The sequence below is a fragment of the Scaptodrosophila lebanonensis genome, unplaced genomic scaffold (genome assembly GCF_003285725.1).
Source record: "Scaptodrosophila lebanonensis strain 11010-0011.00,11010-0021.00 unplaced genomic scaffold, SlebRS2 tig00001424-arrow-arrow-pilon, whole genome shotgun sequence".
Classification (NCBI taxonomy): Eukaryota; Metazoa; Arthropoda; class Insecta; order Diptera; family Drosophilidae; genus Scaptodrosophila; species Scaptodrosophila lebanonensis.
In genome coordinates, this window is record NW_022060749.1 from 10,430 (window position 1) to 27,506 (window position 17,077).

Below are 17,077 nucleotides of genomic sequence, written 5' to 3' on the forward strand. Positions count from 1 at the left end.
ATCTTCATACTCTCCTGGAGCAGACAACATTCCTAGTTGTGTTCTCAAGGAGTGTTCTAGTTCCCTTTTACAACCATTACTTAAACTTTTTAATCTGTCACTTGGTTCCTCAATCTTTCCAACTATTTGGAGAGAATCTTTTATTATTCCTCTTTATAAAAAGGGTGGTAAGTCTGATATTTCAAACTACAGAGGAATTGCAAAGTTGTCTGCCATACCAAAATTATTTGAAAAAATAGTTTGCAGCACTTTGCAGCACCTCTGTAAATCTGTCATATCTCCAGCTCAACATGGATTCATGAGGAGACGGTCTACTACGGCCAATTTGCTGGAATTTACTTCCTTGGTAAATGAAGCATTTATTTTAAAAATGCAGACTGATGTCGTCTACACTGACTTCAGTAAAGTATTTGACTCTGTGAACCATGATCTTCTGCTCTTTAAGCTAAGTCGTATAGGATTTCCCTCCGCTTTTTTGAGTTGGATTTCGTCTTATCTAAAAAATAGGACCCAACGGATCTTGCTTAGGTCGCACATTTCTAAGCCCGTGTTTGCATCATCAGGTGTGCCTCAAGGTAGCCATCTTGGCCCCTTACTTTTTACATTATTTATTAATGACCTCCCCTCTACCTTGTCACACTCTCATATTTTTATGTATGCTGATGATGTGAAACTTATTCTGACTTATAAAGACCATACTCATTCTCATCGCCTGCAGGATGATCTGAACTGCATGCAATCGTGGTGCTTAGCTAACCACTTGTACCTCAATTGCGCTAAGTGTAAGTTCATGACATTTCACCGAACTTTGCCTCATTTAGTTACGTATACGATTGACAATGTGCCATTGCAACGTATATCGACTGTTGAGACCTTGGGGTTCTTTTTGATTCCAAATTGAACTTCAAAATTCGTTGGGTCCTGTTTTTTAAATAGGACGAAATCCAACGCAACAAATCGGCAGGAAATCCTATGCGGCTAAGCTTAAAGAGCAGAAGGTCATGGTTAACAGAGTCAAATGCTTTACTGAAGTCAGTGTAAACGACATCAGTCTGCATTTTTAGAATAAATGCCTCATTTACCAAAGAAGTAAATTCCAGCAAATTGGTCGTAGTAGACCGTCTCTTAATAAAACCATGTTGAGCAGGAGATATGACAGATTTGCAGAGATGCTGCAAAGTGCCGCAAACTATTTTTTCAAATAATTTTGGTATAGCGGACAACTTTGCAATACCTCTGTAATTCGAAATATCAGACTTACCACCCTTTTTATATAAAGGAATTATAAAAGATTCTCTCCAAATAGCTGGAAAGATTGAAGAACTAAGCGACAGATTAAAAAGTTTAAGCAATGGTTGTAAAAGAGAACTAGAACATTCCTTGAGTACACAACTAGGAATGTTGTCTGCTCCAGGAGAGTATGAAGACTTCAAGGATTTGATAGCAGAAAGTAGACAACTATCAGTAATTATATTAATCATATTTGTATTTTTAATTTTAATCTTAATATATATATAATATGTTAATACATATATATTGTTTTGGAATAAATCGACAGAACTACTTGTTGATTAAATAAATAAATAAATAATGGTTGTTACTGGTATTCAAACAAATAAATAAAATATGATTTTCCCAAATAAATGTAAAATTTGTTATTTATTTAATAAATTTTTTACTTAAATAAATTCTTGTATATTGTTATATTTTTCAAAATACAAAATAAACCACTTGTATTAAATAGAGCAATGGATTGTCCTGCTATTTAGACAAGAAAATCGATTGTTTTTTCTGAATACGAAACACACGTTATATAAGATTTAATGGTTATTACTGGTATTCAAACAAATAAATAAAATATGATTTTCCCAAATAAATGTAAAATTTATTATTTATTTAATACATTTTTTACTTAAATAAATACTTGTATGTTGTTATATTTTTCAAAATACAAAATAAACCACTTGAATTAAATAGAGCAATGGATTTTCCTGCTATTTAGACAAACATGCGAAACTACTTATAACATAACCAAACACGTTTAAAACTCGGAATTTATTATTTATTTAATAACTAACTCTTTCTAGTTTTGTTAATACATTTCTTAGTACTTGTATGTTATAAAACTCCATTTTTTTATGACTCCTTGGAAATGCGTTAACAACTTATAATGGGTCCAGAAATGATAATATAAAATCTTAAATACTTAACAAATTATTAAAGCAAGTTTAACTTCTTTTGAATGAATGCTAAAATAAATTGGACTTTTAAAACTATATTCCTAAACTATATTTGGTAATTTGTTTGAATGCCATATGCTACTCCGATGGTCGTTTTATGCAAGGTAGGGCTACTTTGAAAGCATTCAATAAATATATTTTTTTGCATTTTAATAAATCATTCGTTTAGATTTGTATACAAAATTGTTTAAATTTTGTTTAAAACCCGTTACAAATGATTTTATAGCATAATTTTTTATAATAAATGTAGGTTGTGGGGAATAAGGCGGGAGTAGAATACCCTTTTAGCAACCCTGGTCTAATATGGCATCGGCGAGTATCGATAGGCTTAAAATCGAACAGAAGAGGAGAATAAGGCATTCGCTTGAGTGGAGTGGCTGAAGTCAGTTGTTTGAGAGTTGCGAGTCAGAGTGTAGACAGTGAGTGTTGTTGCCAAGGCCAGTTTAAAGTATTGTTCGCGGAAGTGCTGCGCATTTCTTTTATATTAACTATTCATTTAACTTTTAAAACTTATGTATACTACAAGACATCCCAAATAAACTAATTTGTATTTCAAACCTACAAATAATTGGGGGCTCGTCCGGGATTTGTCTAAAGTATAAAAAGAAGTGATGTGAATTTTTACATACGCGTCAACGTATACTTTGAGTGTGTGCAGCACGAAAATTCTGTGTTAAAGGTGTACAGCCGCGTTCAAGGCCAAAAATTTGTTCATTCTATCGCCATATACGTGGAAGCGACAAACGGCAACAACGACTCTACATCGATGAATGCGAGAGGCCTAACGGTAAAAACAAACAGTAAAGTGGCTGGCGACAAGGCAGAAGTACAGCTGAACTATACGAATACTCACGTACTCGTATATGAGATGCTGCAACAGTGAAGAGTGCGTCGAGGGAGTCGCAGTTGAAGGGCGCAGAGACGTAACAACGCAAATTGTGTGTGCGTGTGTGCGTTGATCTGCAGGCTGCGACAGCGAAAACGACGGCAGCGAAGGAGTCGCAGTTGAAGGGCGCAGAAACGTAACAACGCAAAGTTTGTGTGCGTGTGTGCGTTGATCTGCAGGCTGCGACAGCGAAAACGACGGCAGCGAGGGAGTCGCAGTTGAAGGGCGCAGAAACGTAACAACGCAAAGTGTGTGTGCGTTGATCTGCAGGCTGCGACATCGAAAACGACGGCAGCGAGGGAGTCGCAGTTGAAGGGCGCAGAAACGTAACAACGCAAAGTGTGTGTGCGTGTGTGCGTTGATCTGCAGGCTGCGACAGCGAAAACGACGGCAGCGAGGGACTCGCAGTTGAAGGGCGCAGAAACGTAACAACGCAAAGTGTGTGTGCGTGTGTGCGTTGATCTGCAGGCTGCGACATCGAAAGCGACGGCAGCGAGGGAGTCACACTTGAAGAGCGCAGAAAACGTAACAACGCAAAGTGTGTGTGCGTGTATACGTTTATCTGCAAGCTGTGACATACATACTGGGTTACGTTAGCAATAAGCATCGTAAAAAAGTATAGCGCAACAAAATATCGCTGTGTAGCAAGTTAACGGCCGCCAAGCAGTTTGCAAGCAGCGCAGCGTGGGAAGTGCGACGCGGGACGCAGGCAGTGAGAAACTGCATACAAACAACAGCAAGCAGTAGAAACAGTTTGAAACAGTGGAGAGCAGCAGTACAAGCGGTAGGCAAATCCAAATACCAGAGAACGCGGTATTGGTGAGTGTATGTGCAGGCGCCTAACAATTTAAAAAAAAAAAACTTAAAATTTTGTCAATTCTTTTAATGAGAGGTGAAGCCTCCATTAATTTTGTAAATTAACATAATTTAAGAAAATATTTTGTTGTACAAAGCAGTAGTACTTGCGCAAACAATAATGGATTCGAAAACAATTATGTCATTGAAAGTAGAAGAGTTGCGGCAGCATTTAAAAGAGCTTAAACTTAGTACAGTGGGCAGAAAAAGTGTGTTGCAGGATAGATTGTTGGACCACTATGATTTGGAGGAGGTTGATTTAGATGTAGAGGAAGACAAATCAGAACAGGCAAGCGTGTATGAAGATGTACATAGTAATAACAGCATTTCACGTTTTACATTGCGCGACGTGCAGGATAGCATTACAGCTTTTTCTGGCACAAGTCAGCCAAACGTAGAACAGTGGATTTCAGAATTTGAAGATGTAGCCATAACCGTGCGATGGGATGACCTCCAAAAGTTTATTTACGCCAAACAGCTATTGATTGGGGCAGCAAAATTGTTTACAAGAGGATTGACTGGAGCCCGCAGTTGGACACAATTGAAGGCAAATCTTAAATCTGAATTTGGCCAGAAATTGAGCTCAGCTGAGGTACACAGTTTGCTAAGGAAAAGACGAAAACTACCGAAAGAGACTTTGACCGAATATTTATACAGCCTGATTGAGATGGGGAAACAAATTCAACTCGATGATGAGAGCTTGATCTCTTACTTTGCCGATGGTGTGCCAGACACAAAATCCAACAAGGCAAGTCTTTATCGTTGCAAAACTATAAAAGATTTAAAAGGGAAATCAAGCTCTACGAAAAGATCGAGGGTGGAAACAAAGAAATTGTAATGAAAAAAGGACAGGGACAAAATACTAGGAGATGCTTTAAATGCAATAAAGAAGGTCATCAGGCAAGGGAATGCAAGGAACCATCAACATGCTATAATTGCAACAAGCCGGGCCACATCGCCAAAAATTGTTAAAAAAAAGTAAAAAAAAAAGAGCAAGTTGCGTTTGCCGGATTAAAATCAGTGGGAAAAGACTTAACCTATAAACAGTTTGTCATGCCGTTTTTAGCGATGGTCGATACTGGCTGCGATTTGTGTCTTATGAGAGAAGATTTAGTGGGAAGATTGGAAGGAGAGAATTTGGTGAAGGACAGTAAACAATTACGAGGCATAGGCAAGGGCGAATTAACTACTATAGGGTATTTCACAACTGATGTAGAGGTCGAGGATTTATGTTTTGGTGTTAATCGGGAAAGATGTTCTAAAGTCTTTTGACATAACATTCAGCGCAGAAGGGGTCAAGTTTAAAGGTAGAAATAAAGAATCTGCAAACGTGTTTAGTGGAATGTGTGTTGAGGAAATGTCACAGGAACGATTGGCATCAGACAGGGTCGATTTAAGTCACCTGAAGGAGGAACAGAAGCTTGTAGTAGAGGGGTTGATAAACAATTACTCTCCCCAAAAGGTCATTAAGTCACTAGTTAAAATGAAGATAGTTCTAGAAGATGACTTTCCAGTTTTTCACCACCCTCGCAGGACTTCGTATTTAAACAGAATGATTATTGAAAAACAAGTTCAGCAATGGTTAGATGAGGGAATCGTAGTACCAAGCTCTTCAGAATATGCTGCTCCAGTTGTGCTAGTGTCGAAAAAAGATGGGTCGAAGAGGTTCTGCTGCGACTATAGGAAGTTAAACTTAAAAATGAAAAAAGACAATTTTCCAATGGCGCTCATTGATGACGTGTTAGATCGCTTACAGGGTTCGAAAGTGTTTACCACACTAGATCTTACAAACGGATTTTTCCACGTACCCATAGAAAACGAATCCAGAAAATTTACAGCTTTTGTAACCCACAATGGCCAGTACGAGTTCACACACGTACCCTTTGGTATTACAAATTCACCAGCTGTATTCTGTCGATATATTAGCGCTGTACTTAGAGACCTGTTGCAAGCGAAGAAAATAATTATTTACATGGACGACATAATTATTCCATCAAGGGACGAGAATGAGGGTATAGAAATGCTAAAAGAGTTTTTGCAAGTCGCAGGTAGGGCCGGTTTACGTATAAAATGGGAAAAAGGACAGTATCTCAGAAAGAAAATTCAATTTTTGGGGTATGTTATTGAAAACGCAACCATTTCGCCAACACGGGACAAAATTGATGCGGTAGTAAATTTCCCAGTACCTAAAAGCAAAAATGCTCTTCAACGATTTTTGGGTCTTACGTCATATTTACGACGCTTCATTTAAAGCTATGCACTAGAGGCCAAGCCGCTAACCGACATGCTTCGTAGAGACAATCCAAAAGGGAATAATAGAAAAATTGAGTTAGATCAAAAGGGCTTCGTTGCTTTTGAATTCTTAAAGCATTTGCTTGTTTCAGCTCCACTATTAAAGTTATATAACCCGAGCGCAGTAACAGAAGTGCATGCAGATGCAAGTAAGCATGGGTTTGGGGCTGTTTTGCTGCAGATGGACTCAGAAGATCAACTCTTCCACCCGATAGAATTTATGAGCAAGAAAACAAATCCGTGAGAAGAAAAGTACAGTTCTTACGAATTGGAAATCTTGGCAGTTATAACAGAAATCAAAAAGTGGCGAATATACCTATTAGGCATAAAAATTCAAAATTGTGACGGACTGCAATGCTTTTGCGATGACAGTTAAGAAAGACGATGTACCAGTGCGAGTTGCTAGATGGGCTATGTTTCTGCAAGAATTTGACTACCAAGTTGAACATAGATCGGGAAGCCAAATGAAGCACGTTGATGCATTAAGCAGATTGTCTTGTCTAATAATTAAAGAGTCAGTAAAGTATAGGTTGCGGGAAACACAAGAGGCAGACAATTGGATAAAGGCAGTCAAAAAAGTTTTGGAAAGCTCTAACAGCTATGAAGATTATTTTGTTCGAAACGTGATATTATACAAGGACCTTAACAAAGAGCTGCTGGTTGTCCCTGAGACCATGCAGGATGAAATTATAACTATTGCTCACCGCGAGGGCCATTTTGGCACAAAGAAGACTGTCGACTTGCTGAGTAAACAATATTTTTTTTACAATATGCAAGAAAAAGTAGGCAAAGTGGTCCGTAGTTGTGTTGAATGTCTTATATCAGATGCAAAACGAGGCAAAAAAGAAGGACTTTTAGTACCTATTGACAAGGCCCAAGATCCATTGGGAACATATCATATAGATCACGTCGGTCCTCTCACGAGTACAAAAAAGAAATATATGCATATTTTAACGGTGGTAGACGCCTTTTCGAAATTTGTTTGGCTTTATCCCACTAAATCGACGGGAACAGATGAAGTCATAGATAAGCTCCAAAAACAGGCGTATATTTTTGGTAACCCGAAAAGAGTAGTTACTGATAGAGGCACAGCGTTTACATCAAATGTATTTAAACAATATTGTGAGAATGAGGGCATCCAACTCCTACACATTACAACAGGTATGCCAAGGGGTAACGGACAGGTAGAACGCATTCATAGAATTGTCATTCCAATGTTGACCAAAATGTGTCAGAGCAATCCCTCGAATTGGTACTGTCATGTTGATCGCGTTCAACAAATTATAAACAGCACACCTCCACGAAGCACGAAATTCACTCCTTTTAAAATTCTTACAGGACTCGACATGAAAACTAAAAACGAAGACATAAGGCAAATTCTAGAAGAAGTGGACATGGACATTTTTAATGAAGAGCGAGAATTAGTAAGGATTAAAGCACAGGAGAACATTGAGAAGATACAACAAGAGAATAGAAAGGGATTTAACGAAAAAAGGAAAGTCGAAGAAACTTATAAAGTAGGGGAACTGGTAGCGATTAAAAGAACACAATATGGCACAGACATGAAGTTAAGACCAAAGTTTCTTGGACCGTATAAGGTAACGAAGATAATGAAACATGGGCGCTATGAAGTTTAAAAAGTTGGCAATCAGGAGGGACCAAACTTAACAACAACAGCCGCAGAGTTTGTAAAAAAATGGTGTTCGTTCGGGACGAACGAATTGTCAGGAAGGCCGAATGTAGGATGTGGGGAATAAGGCGGGAGTAGAATACCCTTTTAGCAACCCTGGTCTAATATGGCATCGGCGAGTATCGATAGGCTTAAAATCGAACAGAAGAGGAGAATAAGGCATTCGCTTGAGTGGAGTGGCTGAAGTCAGTTGTTTGAGAGTTGCGAGTCAGAGTGTAGACAGTGAGTGTTGTTGCCAAGGCCAGTTTAAAGTATTGTTCGCGGAAGTGCTGCGCATTTCTTTTATATTAACTACTCATTTAACTTTTAAAACTTATGTATACTACAAGACATCCCAAATAAACTAATTTGTATTTCAAACCTACATAAATTCATTTTGTAAGCAAAATTATTGACCATTAAAGAATAATGTTTCACTTTGAGTGCCATTTAAAAATGAACTCACAAAAGTATCAACACAAACTTAAGTTTATTAAACTCTGTCAAGCTTATAGATATTATTAAATTGCATTTTAAATGATTTTTTTACATCTAATCATTTTTCGAAGCAAATTACCTTTTAGATTGCCATAAACTTAGCTGTCGAGAACGACCAATGCCACATTCATTTGTATACCGCCCTCCTCCACGATTCTCATAAAAATGGGTGACTAAAAATTCGTAAAATTTCTGAAAGCAAACCGTTTTATAATTTTACAAGTGTGAAAGTGAAGTTAAAAGAAATGTCTGATTCTATCGTTGCTGTTACATCGGCCGCCTCTCCTATTGCCATTGCACAAGCGGAGAAAAAGGTCACTGTCAAGAAGGCAACTGCCGCCAAATCGAAAAAAGCTACAGCTCCACCATCACATCCGCCAACCCAGCAAATGGTCGACGCGTCAATCAAGAATTTGAAGGAGCGCGGTGGGTCATCACTTTTGGCAATTAAAAAGTACATTAGTGCCACATATAAATGCGATGCCCAGAAATTGGCCCCGTTCATTAAGAAATATTTGAAGTCAGCTGTTGCAAATGGAAAACTCATCCAAACAAAAGGCAAAGGCGCATCTGGTTCGTTTAAATTATCTGCGGCCGCTAAAAAAGAGCCAAAGCCAAAAGTCAGTTCCGTCGAGAAAAGTAAGGCAAAAGACGCAAAGAAAAGTGGTACAGTTAAGGCAAAATCAACTACATCGAAGCCTAAATCGAGTGCTGTAAAACCAAAAACTCCAAAGGCCAAAACTACTACTACTAGTGCCAAGCCAAAGACGACAGCATCGGCACCGAAAAAACCAAAGGCTGCAGCTTCCGCCAAAAAGGCAAAGACAGCAGTAGTCAAGAAATGAATGCATATGTGAAATTTTGTATATGCAAATATAAAAATTCATTTGAAACAAAGCCCTTTTCAGGGCTACAAACAACTAAGAAAGAGAAAAAATAATTTTCAAATGTGATTTAAATGGTTTCAAATAATCTTATCTTTTTCTAATTTTGTTAATATATTTGTTATTACTTCTAGGTGTACAAGTATATGTATGAAAAATTTAACAATTTTTGTTTAAAACTGTTACAAAGGGTTTTAGACCATAATTTGTTAGTTAATTTTGTAACAAAAATAATGAGAATTGAAAAATGTTTCACTTTGAGCACAAAAGTTTAAAAAAAAAACGTATATTAATAAAATTAATAAATAATTTAATCATTTTTCGAAGCAAATTACGATAAACTTAGCTGATGCAAATACAATGGAATTGTATACGGTCCGGTCCTCCTCCACGATTCTCATAAAAATGGGTGACTAAAAATTGTTTTGTTTCAGTCGATTTCAAGCAATAAGAACTGCATATCATATAGGTGAACGATATGATTTGTAAAAATAGTTTGTTTATAAATATTGACCAAAATAGTTATATTAATATATATGTTCGCCCATTATAATAGATTTTGTTTTTTATCACAGTAAAGGGGTGCCATGTAAATTTTATTTAAAAGAAATGTATGAAAATTATTAACTCTGCTTATGAAAAATTTGATGGCCCTGAAAAGGGCCTTTTGGAACGTTGTTGCTGCTATGAAGCGGGCGATCAGACATTTACTTTGAGCTGGTGTACTTGGTAACGGCTTTGGTGCCTTCACTTACGGCGTGCTTAGCCAATTCACCGGGCAGAAGTAGGCGGACTGCCGTTTGGATTTCGCGACTCGTTATTGTCGATCGTTTATTATAGTGGGCCAAACGGGAAGCTTCAGCAGCAATGCGCTCGAAAATGTCATTCACAAAACTGTTCATGATGCTCATTGCCTTCGATGAAATGCCTGTATCAGGATGAACCTGCTTCAGAACTTTGTATATGTAGATGGCATAACTCTCCTTCCTCTTGCGCTTCTTCTTCTTGTCGTTCTTGGTTATATTTTTCTGGGCTTTACCAGCCTTTTTCGCTGCCTTTCCACTGGTCTTTGGCGGCATTTTTCACTTCAGATTAATTTAATTCACTTGAGTTAAAATAACACAACACTTCACAGTTGCTTTAGCAATATTTTTCTACCACTGAATTGCTACATATTTGTATATTTTTGTTTAACATCGCCTTCAGGTTTAACTTATAAGAAGCCGTCCAACCCTTAGCAGAGCGTATATGATGCTTAAAAAAGTATAAATATAAAGGCCTAACACTTGGTCGGACATCAACATTTGTGTGTGAGCCAGTGAGCCAGTGAGAAGTGTATTTGTGAAATAAAAAAAAAAAAAATAGAAAATGTCTGGTCGTGGTAAAGGTGGTAAAGTAAAGGGAAAGGCAAAGTCGCGTTCGAATCGAGCTGGCCTTCAATTCCCAGTTGGCCGTATCCACCGCCTGCTTCGCAAGGGTAACTATGCTGAACGTGTTGGTGCCGGCGCTCCTGTTTACCTGGCTGCTGTTATGGAATATTTAGCCGCTGAAGTTCTGGAGTTGGCTGGCAATGCAGCACGCGATAATAAAAAGACGCGCATAATTCCACGTCACCTGCAACTGGCTATTCGTAATGACGAGGAGTTAAACAAGCTCCTCTCGGGCGTAACCATTGCTCAGGGTGGTGTTCTACCTAACATCCAGGCGGTGCTTTTACCTAAAAAGACCGAAAAGAAGGCTTAAATTGGCGGCAACCTTTAATAAATAAAAACAATACTGTATATAAAACCAACCGTCCTTTTCAGGACGACCAATTTAATTCAGAAGAGATTTTAATTCATCATCATACAACGTGAATTTGAATAAAGTATAAATATGAAGGCTTAGCATTTGGTCGGGCAGCATGTCATGAACCGTAGAATATACTACTTGTATGTATATAATGCGTATTATATATTTTTAATTCGAAAGTATTTTTTATCCCTTTTGAATTTGGTCAATACGTATAATAATTACTTGAGTGTATATGTATTACTTAAGTATTTATACTCGAATTTTTAACACTGCCAACGTTTGCCATATTTTACTCCTAAATTATGAAAATATAAATGGATGGAATGTAAGCTGTACAATATGTTTGTTTTTTTAAATATGCGTATGTAAAATAAAAGTATGAGTTGAATATTTTTCTCTTTTAAAAAAATATGTTGTGGTCCTGAAAAGGTTCAATATATTATGAAAATATAAATGAAGAGTATCGATTGTACAGCTTTTTGTAAAATAAAAGTATGATTTGAATATTTTTCTCTTTTAAAAATATATGTTGTGGTCCTGAAAAGGACCGATTGTTTTCTTTATTTGCACATTTGGGCAAATGTAACTTCTTAACCGCCGAAACCGTAAAGGGTGCGGCCTTGTCTTTTTAATGCATATACAACATCCATAGCTGTGACTGTTTTCCTTTTGGCATGTTCCGTATAGGTGACAGCATCACGAATAACATTCTCCAAAAACACCTTGAGCACACCACGGGTCTCTTCATAAATTAAGCCAGAGATGCGTTTTACACCGCCACGTCGAGCCAAACGACGGATAGCTGGCTTTGTGATACCCTGAATGTTATCACGCAATACTTTGCGATGACGTTTTGCGCCACCCTTGCCCAAGCCTTTGCCACCTTTACCACGACCAGTCATTTTTCACTAATTTACTTTAACTGCACAAAATTCACAACGAAACTAACGCTGTTGCGGCCACATACGCTCGTATTTATACAAAAATAACACGAAAACACGAGCGAGTCGGATAATCTTCCTATCTCTCTTTCGCACATCTCGTTCAAACAACCACCAATCGCATTGTGCGGCCAAATTTCTATATAAAGAAGGCGCAAAGCAAGCAATACGAATATTGTGTTTTCATCAGTGACAGTGTATACAGTGTAGTAGATTAGTACGGAATAAATACTTGTATAATGGCTCGCACCAAGCAAACTGCCCGAAAATCGACCGGTGGCAAAGCGCCTCGCAAGCAGCTGGCTACCAAAGCTGCTCGTAAAAGTGCACCAGCCACCGGTGGTGTAAAAAAGCCACATCGTTATCGCCCCGGTACAGTTGCACTTCGTGAGATCCGCCGCTACCAGAAAAGCACTGAGCTATTGATTCGCAAACTGCCATTCCAGCGTTTGGTTCGTGAGATAGCACAGGACTTTAAAACTGATTTGCGATTCCAAAGTTCAGCGGTAATGGCATTACAGGAAGCTAGCGAAGCCTATCTGGTTGGTCTTTTTGAAGATACAAATTTGTGCGCAATTCATGCCAAGCGTGTTACAATCATGCCCAAGGACATTCAATTGGCCAGACGTATTCGTGGTGAACGTGCATAAGTTGAAATTTCAGCGCTTCATTTTCCAAATTATAAAATCAATAATCGGTCCTTTTCAGGACCACAAATAGCTAACAAAGAGATTAACTATTGCTTGGTATACAGCATTTTTCGTTTTATATTATGATTATTTACATTTATTCCATTATTTACACAAATGCCTGGCATTTCACATAACAATGCAAATATATAAATATGAAGTCATATACTTGTATATGTATTTTTCATTCATCAAGTAAATTAAATCATGCTATTGCGATTATCATTTTCTCAATTAAAAGAAATATACATTGAGAAAATCGATTGTTTTTTCTGAATACTAAACACACGTTATATACGATTTAATGGTTGTTACTGGTATTCAAACAAATAAATAAAATAAGATTTTCCCAAAAAAATGTAAAATTTGTTATTTATTTAATACATTTTTTACTTAAATAAATACTTGTATATTGTTATATTTTTCAAAATACAAAATAAACCACTTGTATTAAATAGAGCAATGGATTGTCCTGCTATTTAGACAAGAAAATCGATTGTTTTTTCTGAATGCGAAACACACGTTATATAGTATAAGATTTAATGGTTATTACTGGTATTCAAACAAATAAATAAAATATGATTTTCCCAAAAAAAAGTCAATTTTGTTATTTATTTAATAAATTTTTTACTTAAATATATACTTGTATATTGTTATATTTTTCAAAATACAAAATAAAGCACTTGAATTAAATAGAGCAATGGATTTTCCTGCTATTTAGACAAACATGCGAAACTACTTATAACATAACAAAACACGTTTAAAACTCGGAATTTATTATTTATTTAATAACTAACTCTTTCTAGTTTTGTTAATACATTTGTTAGTACTTGTAAGTTATCAAACTCCATTTTTTTATGACTCCTTGGAAATTCGTTAACAACTTATAATGGGTCCAGAAATGATAATATAAAATCTTAAATACTTAACAAATTATTAAAGCAAGTTTAACTTCTTTTGAATGAATGCTAAAATAAATTGGACTTTTAAAACTATATTCTTAAACTATATTTGGTAATTTGTTTGAATGCTATATGCTACTCCGATGGTCGTTTTATGCAAGGTAGGGCTACTTTGAAAGCATTCAATAAATATATTTTTTTGCATTTTAATAAATCATTCGTTTAGATTTGTATACAAAATTGTTTAAATTTTGTTTAAAACCCGTTACAAATGATTTTATAGCATAATTTCTTATAATAAATTCATTTTGTAAGCAAAATTATTGACCATTAAAGAATAATGTTTCACTTTGAGTGCCATTTAAAAATGAACTCACAAAAGTATCAACACAAACTTAAGTTTATTAAACTCTGTCAAGCTTATAGATATTATTAAATTGCATTTCAAATGATTTTTTTTACATCTAATCATTTTTCGAAGCAAATTACCTTTTAGATTGCCATAAACTTAGCTGTCGAGAACGACCAATGCCACATTCATTTGTATACCGCCCTCCTCCACGATTCTCATAAAAATGGGTGACTAAAAATTCGTAAAATTTCTGAAAGCAAACCGTTTTATAATTTTACAAGTGTGAAAGTGAAGTTAAAAGAAATGTCTGATTCTATCGTTGCTGTTACATCGGCCGCCTCTCCGATTGCCATTGCACAAGCGGAGAAAAAGGTCACTGTCAAGAAGGCAACTGCCGCCAAATCGAAAAAAGCTACAGCTCCACCATCACATCCGCCAACCCAGCAAATGGTCGACGCGTCAATCAAGAATTTGAAGGAGCGCGGTGGGTCATCACTTTTGGCAATTAAAAAGTACATTAGTGCCACATATAAATGCGATGCCCAGAAATTGGCCCCGTTCATTAAGAAATATTTGAAGTCAGCTGTTGCAAATGGAAAACTCATCCAAACAAAAGGCAAAGGCGCATCTGGTTCGTTTAAATTATCTGCGGCCGCTAAAAAAGAGCCAAAGCCAAAAGTCAGTTCCGTCGAGAAAAGTAAGAAAAAAGTTGCACCATCTGGAGCAGCTAAAAAGAAGTCGAGCGGCGTCGCCAAGAAGGCCTCTGCAGCCGGTGACAAGAAATCTAAAGTTAAAAAATCTGTTGCCACTAAAAAGACTGCCGAGAAAAAGACAAAGGAGAAGGCAAAGGCAAAAGACGCAAAGAAAAGTGGTACAGTTAAGGCAAAATCAACTACATCGAAGCCTAAATCGAGTGCTGTAAAACCAAAAACTCCAAAGGCCAAAACTACTACTACTAGTGCCAAGCCAAAGAAGACAGCATCGGCACCGAAAAAACCAAAGGCTGCAGCTTCCGCCAAAAAGGCAAAGACAGCAGTAGTCAAGAAATGAATGCATATGTGAAATTTTGTATATGCAAATATAAAAATTCATTTGAAACAAAGCCCTTTTCAGGGCTACAAACAACTAAGAAAGAGAAAAAATAATTTTCAAATGTGATTTAAATGGTTTCAAATAATCTTATCTTTTTCTAATTTTGTTAATATATTTGTTATTACTTCTAGGTGTACAAGTATATGTATGAAAAATTTAACAATTTTTGTTTAAAACTGTTACAAAGGGTTTTAGACCATAATTTGTTAGTTAATTTTGTAACAAAAATAATGAGAATTGAAAAATGTTTCACTTTGAGCACAAAAGTTTAAAAAAAAAACGTATATTAATAAAATTAATAAATAATTTAATCATTTTTCGAAGCAAATTACGATAAACTTAGCTGATGCAAATACAATGGAATTGTATACGGTCCGGTCCTCCTCCACGATTCTCATAAAAATGGGTGACTAAAAATTGTTTTGTTTCAGTCGATTTCAAGCAATAAGAACTGCATATCATATAGGTGAACGATATGATTTGTAAAAATAGTTTGTTTATAAATATTGACCAAAATAGTTATATTAATATATATGTTCGCCCATTATAATAGATTTTGTTTTTTATCACAGTAAAGGGGTGCCATGTAAATTTTATTTAAAAGAAATGTATGAAAATTATTAACTCTGCTTATGAAAAATTTGATGGCCCTGAAAAGGGCCTTTTGGAACGTTGTTGCTGCTATGAAGCGGGCGATCAGACATTTACTTTGAGCTGGTGTACTTGGTAACGGCTTTGGTGCCTTCACTTACGGCGTGCTTAGCCAATTCACCGGGCAGAAGTAGGCGGACTGCCGTTTGGATTTCGCGACTCGTTATTGTCGATCGTTTATTATAGTGGGCCAAACGGGAAGCTTCAGCAGCAATGCGCTCGAAAATGTCATTCACAAAACTGTTCATGATGCTCATTGCCTTCGATGAAATGCCTGTATCAGGATGAACCTGCTTCAGAACTTTGTATATGTAGATGGCATAACTCTCCTTCCTCTTGCGCTTCTTCTTCTTGTCGTTCTTGGTTATATTTTTCTGGGCTTTACCAGCCTTTTTCGCTGCCTTTCCACTGGTCTTTGGCGGCATTTTTCACTTCAGATTAATTTAATTCACTTGAGTTAAAATAACACAACACTTCACAGTTGCTTTAGCAATATTTTTCTACCACTGAATTGCTACATATTTGTATATTTTTGTTTAACATCGCCTTCAGGTTTAACTTATAAGAAGCCGTCCAACCCTTAGCAGAGCGTATATGATGCTTAAAAAAGTATAAATATAAAGGCCTAACACTTGGTCGGACATCAACATTTGTGTGTGAGCCAGTGAGCCAGTGAGAAGTGTATTTGTGAAATAAAAAAATAGAAAATGTCTGGTCGTGGTAAAGGTGGTAAAGTAAAGGGAAAGGCAAAGTCGCGTTCGAATCGAGCTGGCCTTCAATTCCCAGTTGGCCGTATCCACCGCCTGCTTCGCAAGGGTAACTATGCTGAACGTGTTGGTGCCGGCGCTCCTGTTTACCTGGCTGCTGTTATGGAATATTTAGCCGCTGAAGTTCTGGAGTTGGCTGGCAATGCAGCACGCGATAATAAAAAGACGCGCATAATTCCACGTCACCTGCAACTGGCTATTCGTAATGACGAGGAGTTAAACAAGCTCCTCTCGGGCGTAACCATTGCTCAGGGTGGTGTTCTACCTAACATCCAGGCGGTGCTTTTACCTAAAAAGACCGAAAAGAAGGCTTAAATTGGCGGCAACCTTTAATAAATAAAAACAATACTGTATATAAAACCAACCGTCCTTTTCAGGACGACCAATTTAATTCAGAAGAGATTTTAATTCATCATCATACAACGTGAATTTGAATAAAGTATAAATATGAAGGCTTAGCATTTGGTCGGGCAGCATGTCATGAACCGTAGAATATACTACTTGTATGTATATAATGCGTATTATATATTTTTAATTCGAAAGTATTTTTTATCCCTTTTGAATT

At 36.8% G+C, this 17,077-nt stretch overlaps 8 protein-coding genes across 8 annotated transcripts; 5 read left to right on the plus strand and 3 right to left on the minus strand.

Moving 5' to 3' along the window:
• The first annotated feature begins 8,685 nt into the window (after window positions 1-8,685).
• Window positions 8,686-9,285, plus strand: LOC115633488 (histone H1-like). The gene has a single exon (XM_030530952.1). The coding sequence runs from the start codon at window positions 8,686-8,688 to the stop codon at window positions 9,283-9,285; it is 600 nt and encodes a 199-aa protein (XP_030386812.1).
• A 691-nt stretch (window positions 9,286-9,976) lies between these two features.
• On the minus strand, window positions 9,977-10,470 carry LOC115633543 (histone H2B). Its single transcript, XM_030531000.1, has one exon. It carries the CDS (start codon window positions 10,401-10,403, stop codon window positions 10,032-10,034), a length of 372 nt encoding a protein of 123 aa, XP_030386860.1. The 5' UTR covers window positions 10,404-10,470; the 3' UTR covers window positions 9,977-10,031.
• A 192-nt stretch (window positions 10,471-10,662) lies between these two features.
• Window positions 10,663-11,138, plus strand: LOC115633542 (histone H2A). The gene has a single exon (XM_030530999.1). The coding sequence runs from the start codon at window positions 10,693-10,695 to the stop codon at window positions 11,065-11,067; it is 375 nt and encodes a 124-aa protein (XP_030386859.1). The 5' UTR covers window positions 10,663-10,692; the 3' UTR covers window positions 11,068-11,138.
• A 517-nt stretch (window positions 11,139-11,655) lies between these two features.
• Window positions 11,656-12,067, minus strand: LOC115633544 (histone H4). The gene has a single exon (XM_030531001.1). It carries the CDS (start codon window positions 12,018-12,020, stop codon window positions 11,709-11,711), a length of 312 nt encoding a protein of 103 aa, XP_030386861.1. The 5' UTR covers window positions 12,021-12,067; the 3' UTR covers window positions 11,656-11,708.
• A 200-nt stretch (window positions 12,068-12,267) lies between these two features.
• LOC115633534 (histone H3) lies at window positions 12,268-12,766 on the plus strand. The gene has a single exon (XM_030530992.1). It carries the CDS (start codon window positions 12,299-12,301, stop codon window positions 12,707-12,709), a length of 411 nt encoding a protein of 136 aa, XP_030386852.1. The 5' UTR covers window positions 12,268-12,298; the 3' UTR covers window positions 12,710-12,766.
• Window positions 12,767-14,281: 1,515 nt separating this feature from the next.
• LOC115633531 (histone H1-like) lies at window positions 14,282-15,120 on the plus strand. The gene has a single exon (XM_030530989.1). It carries the CDS (start codon window positions 14,306-14,308, stop codon window positions 15,050-15,052), a length of 747 nt encoding a protein of 248 aa, XP_030386849.1. The 5' UTR covers window positions 14,282-14,305; the 3' UTR covers window positions 15,053-15,120.
• A 623-nt stretch (window positions 15,121-15,743) lies between these two features.
• On the minus strand, window positions 15,744-16,237 carry LOC115633539 (histone H2B). Its single transcript, XM_030530996.1, has one exon. The coding sequence runs from the start codon at window positions 16,168-16,170 to the stop codon at window positions 15,799-15,801; it is 372 nt and encodes a 123-aa protein (XP_030386856.1). The 5' UTR covers window positions 16,171-16,237; the 3' UTR covers window positions 15,744-15,798.
• Window positions 16,238-16,415: 178 nt separating this feature from the next.
• LOC115633535 (histone H2A) lies at window positions 16,416-16,898 on the plus strand. The gene has a single exon (XM_030530993.1). It carries the CDS (start codon window positions 16,453-16,455, stop codon window positions 16,825-16,827), a length of 375 nt encoding a protein of 124 aa, XP_030386853.1. The 5' UTR covers window positions 16,416-16,452; the 3' UTR covers window positions 16,828-16,898.
• Window positions 16,899-17,077: the final 179 nt, after the last annotated feature.

What these genes read in the sequence shown, in the direction of transcription:
- LOC115633544 (XM_030531001.1), bottom strand. Translation starts at nt 12,020, where the DNA reads ATGACTGGTCGTGGTAAAGGTGGCAAAGGCTTGGGCAAGGGTGGCGCA.
- LOC115633543 (XM_030531000.1), bottom strand. Translation starts at nt 10,403, where the DNA reads ATGCCGCCAAAGACCAGTGGAAAGGCAGCGAAAAAGGCTGGTAAAGCC.
- LOC115633542 (XM_030530999.1), top strand. Translation starts at nt 10,693, where the DNA reads ATGTCTGGTCGTGGTAAAGGTGGTAAAGTAAAGGGAAAGGCAAAGTCG.
- LOC115633539 (XM_030530996.1), bottom strand. Translation starts at nt 16,170, where the DNA reads ATGCCGCCAAAGACCAGTGGAAAGGCAGCGAAAAAGGCTGGTAAAGCC.
- LOC115633534 (XM_030530992.1), top strand. Translation starts at nt 12,299, where the DNA reads ATGGCTCGCACCAAGCAAACTGCCCGAAAATCGACCGGTGGCAAAGCG.
- LOC115633531 (XM_030530989.1), top strand. Translation starts at nt 14,306, where the DNA reads ATGTCTGATTCTATCGTTGCTGTTACATCGGCCGCCTCTCCGATTGCC.
- LOC115633535 (XM_030530993.1), top strand. Translation starts at nt 16,453, where the DNA reads ATGTCTGGTCGTGGTAAAGGTGGTAAAGTAAAGGGAAAGGCAAAGTCG.
- LOC115633488 (XM_030530952.1), top strand. Translation starts at nt 8,686, where the DNA reads ATGTCTGATTCTATCGTTGCTGTTACATCGGCCGCCTCTCCTATTGCC.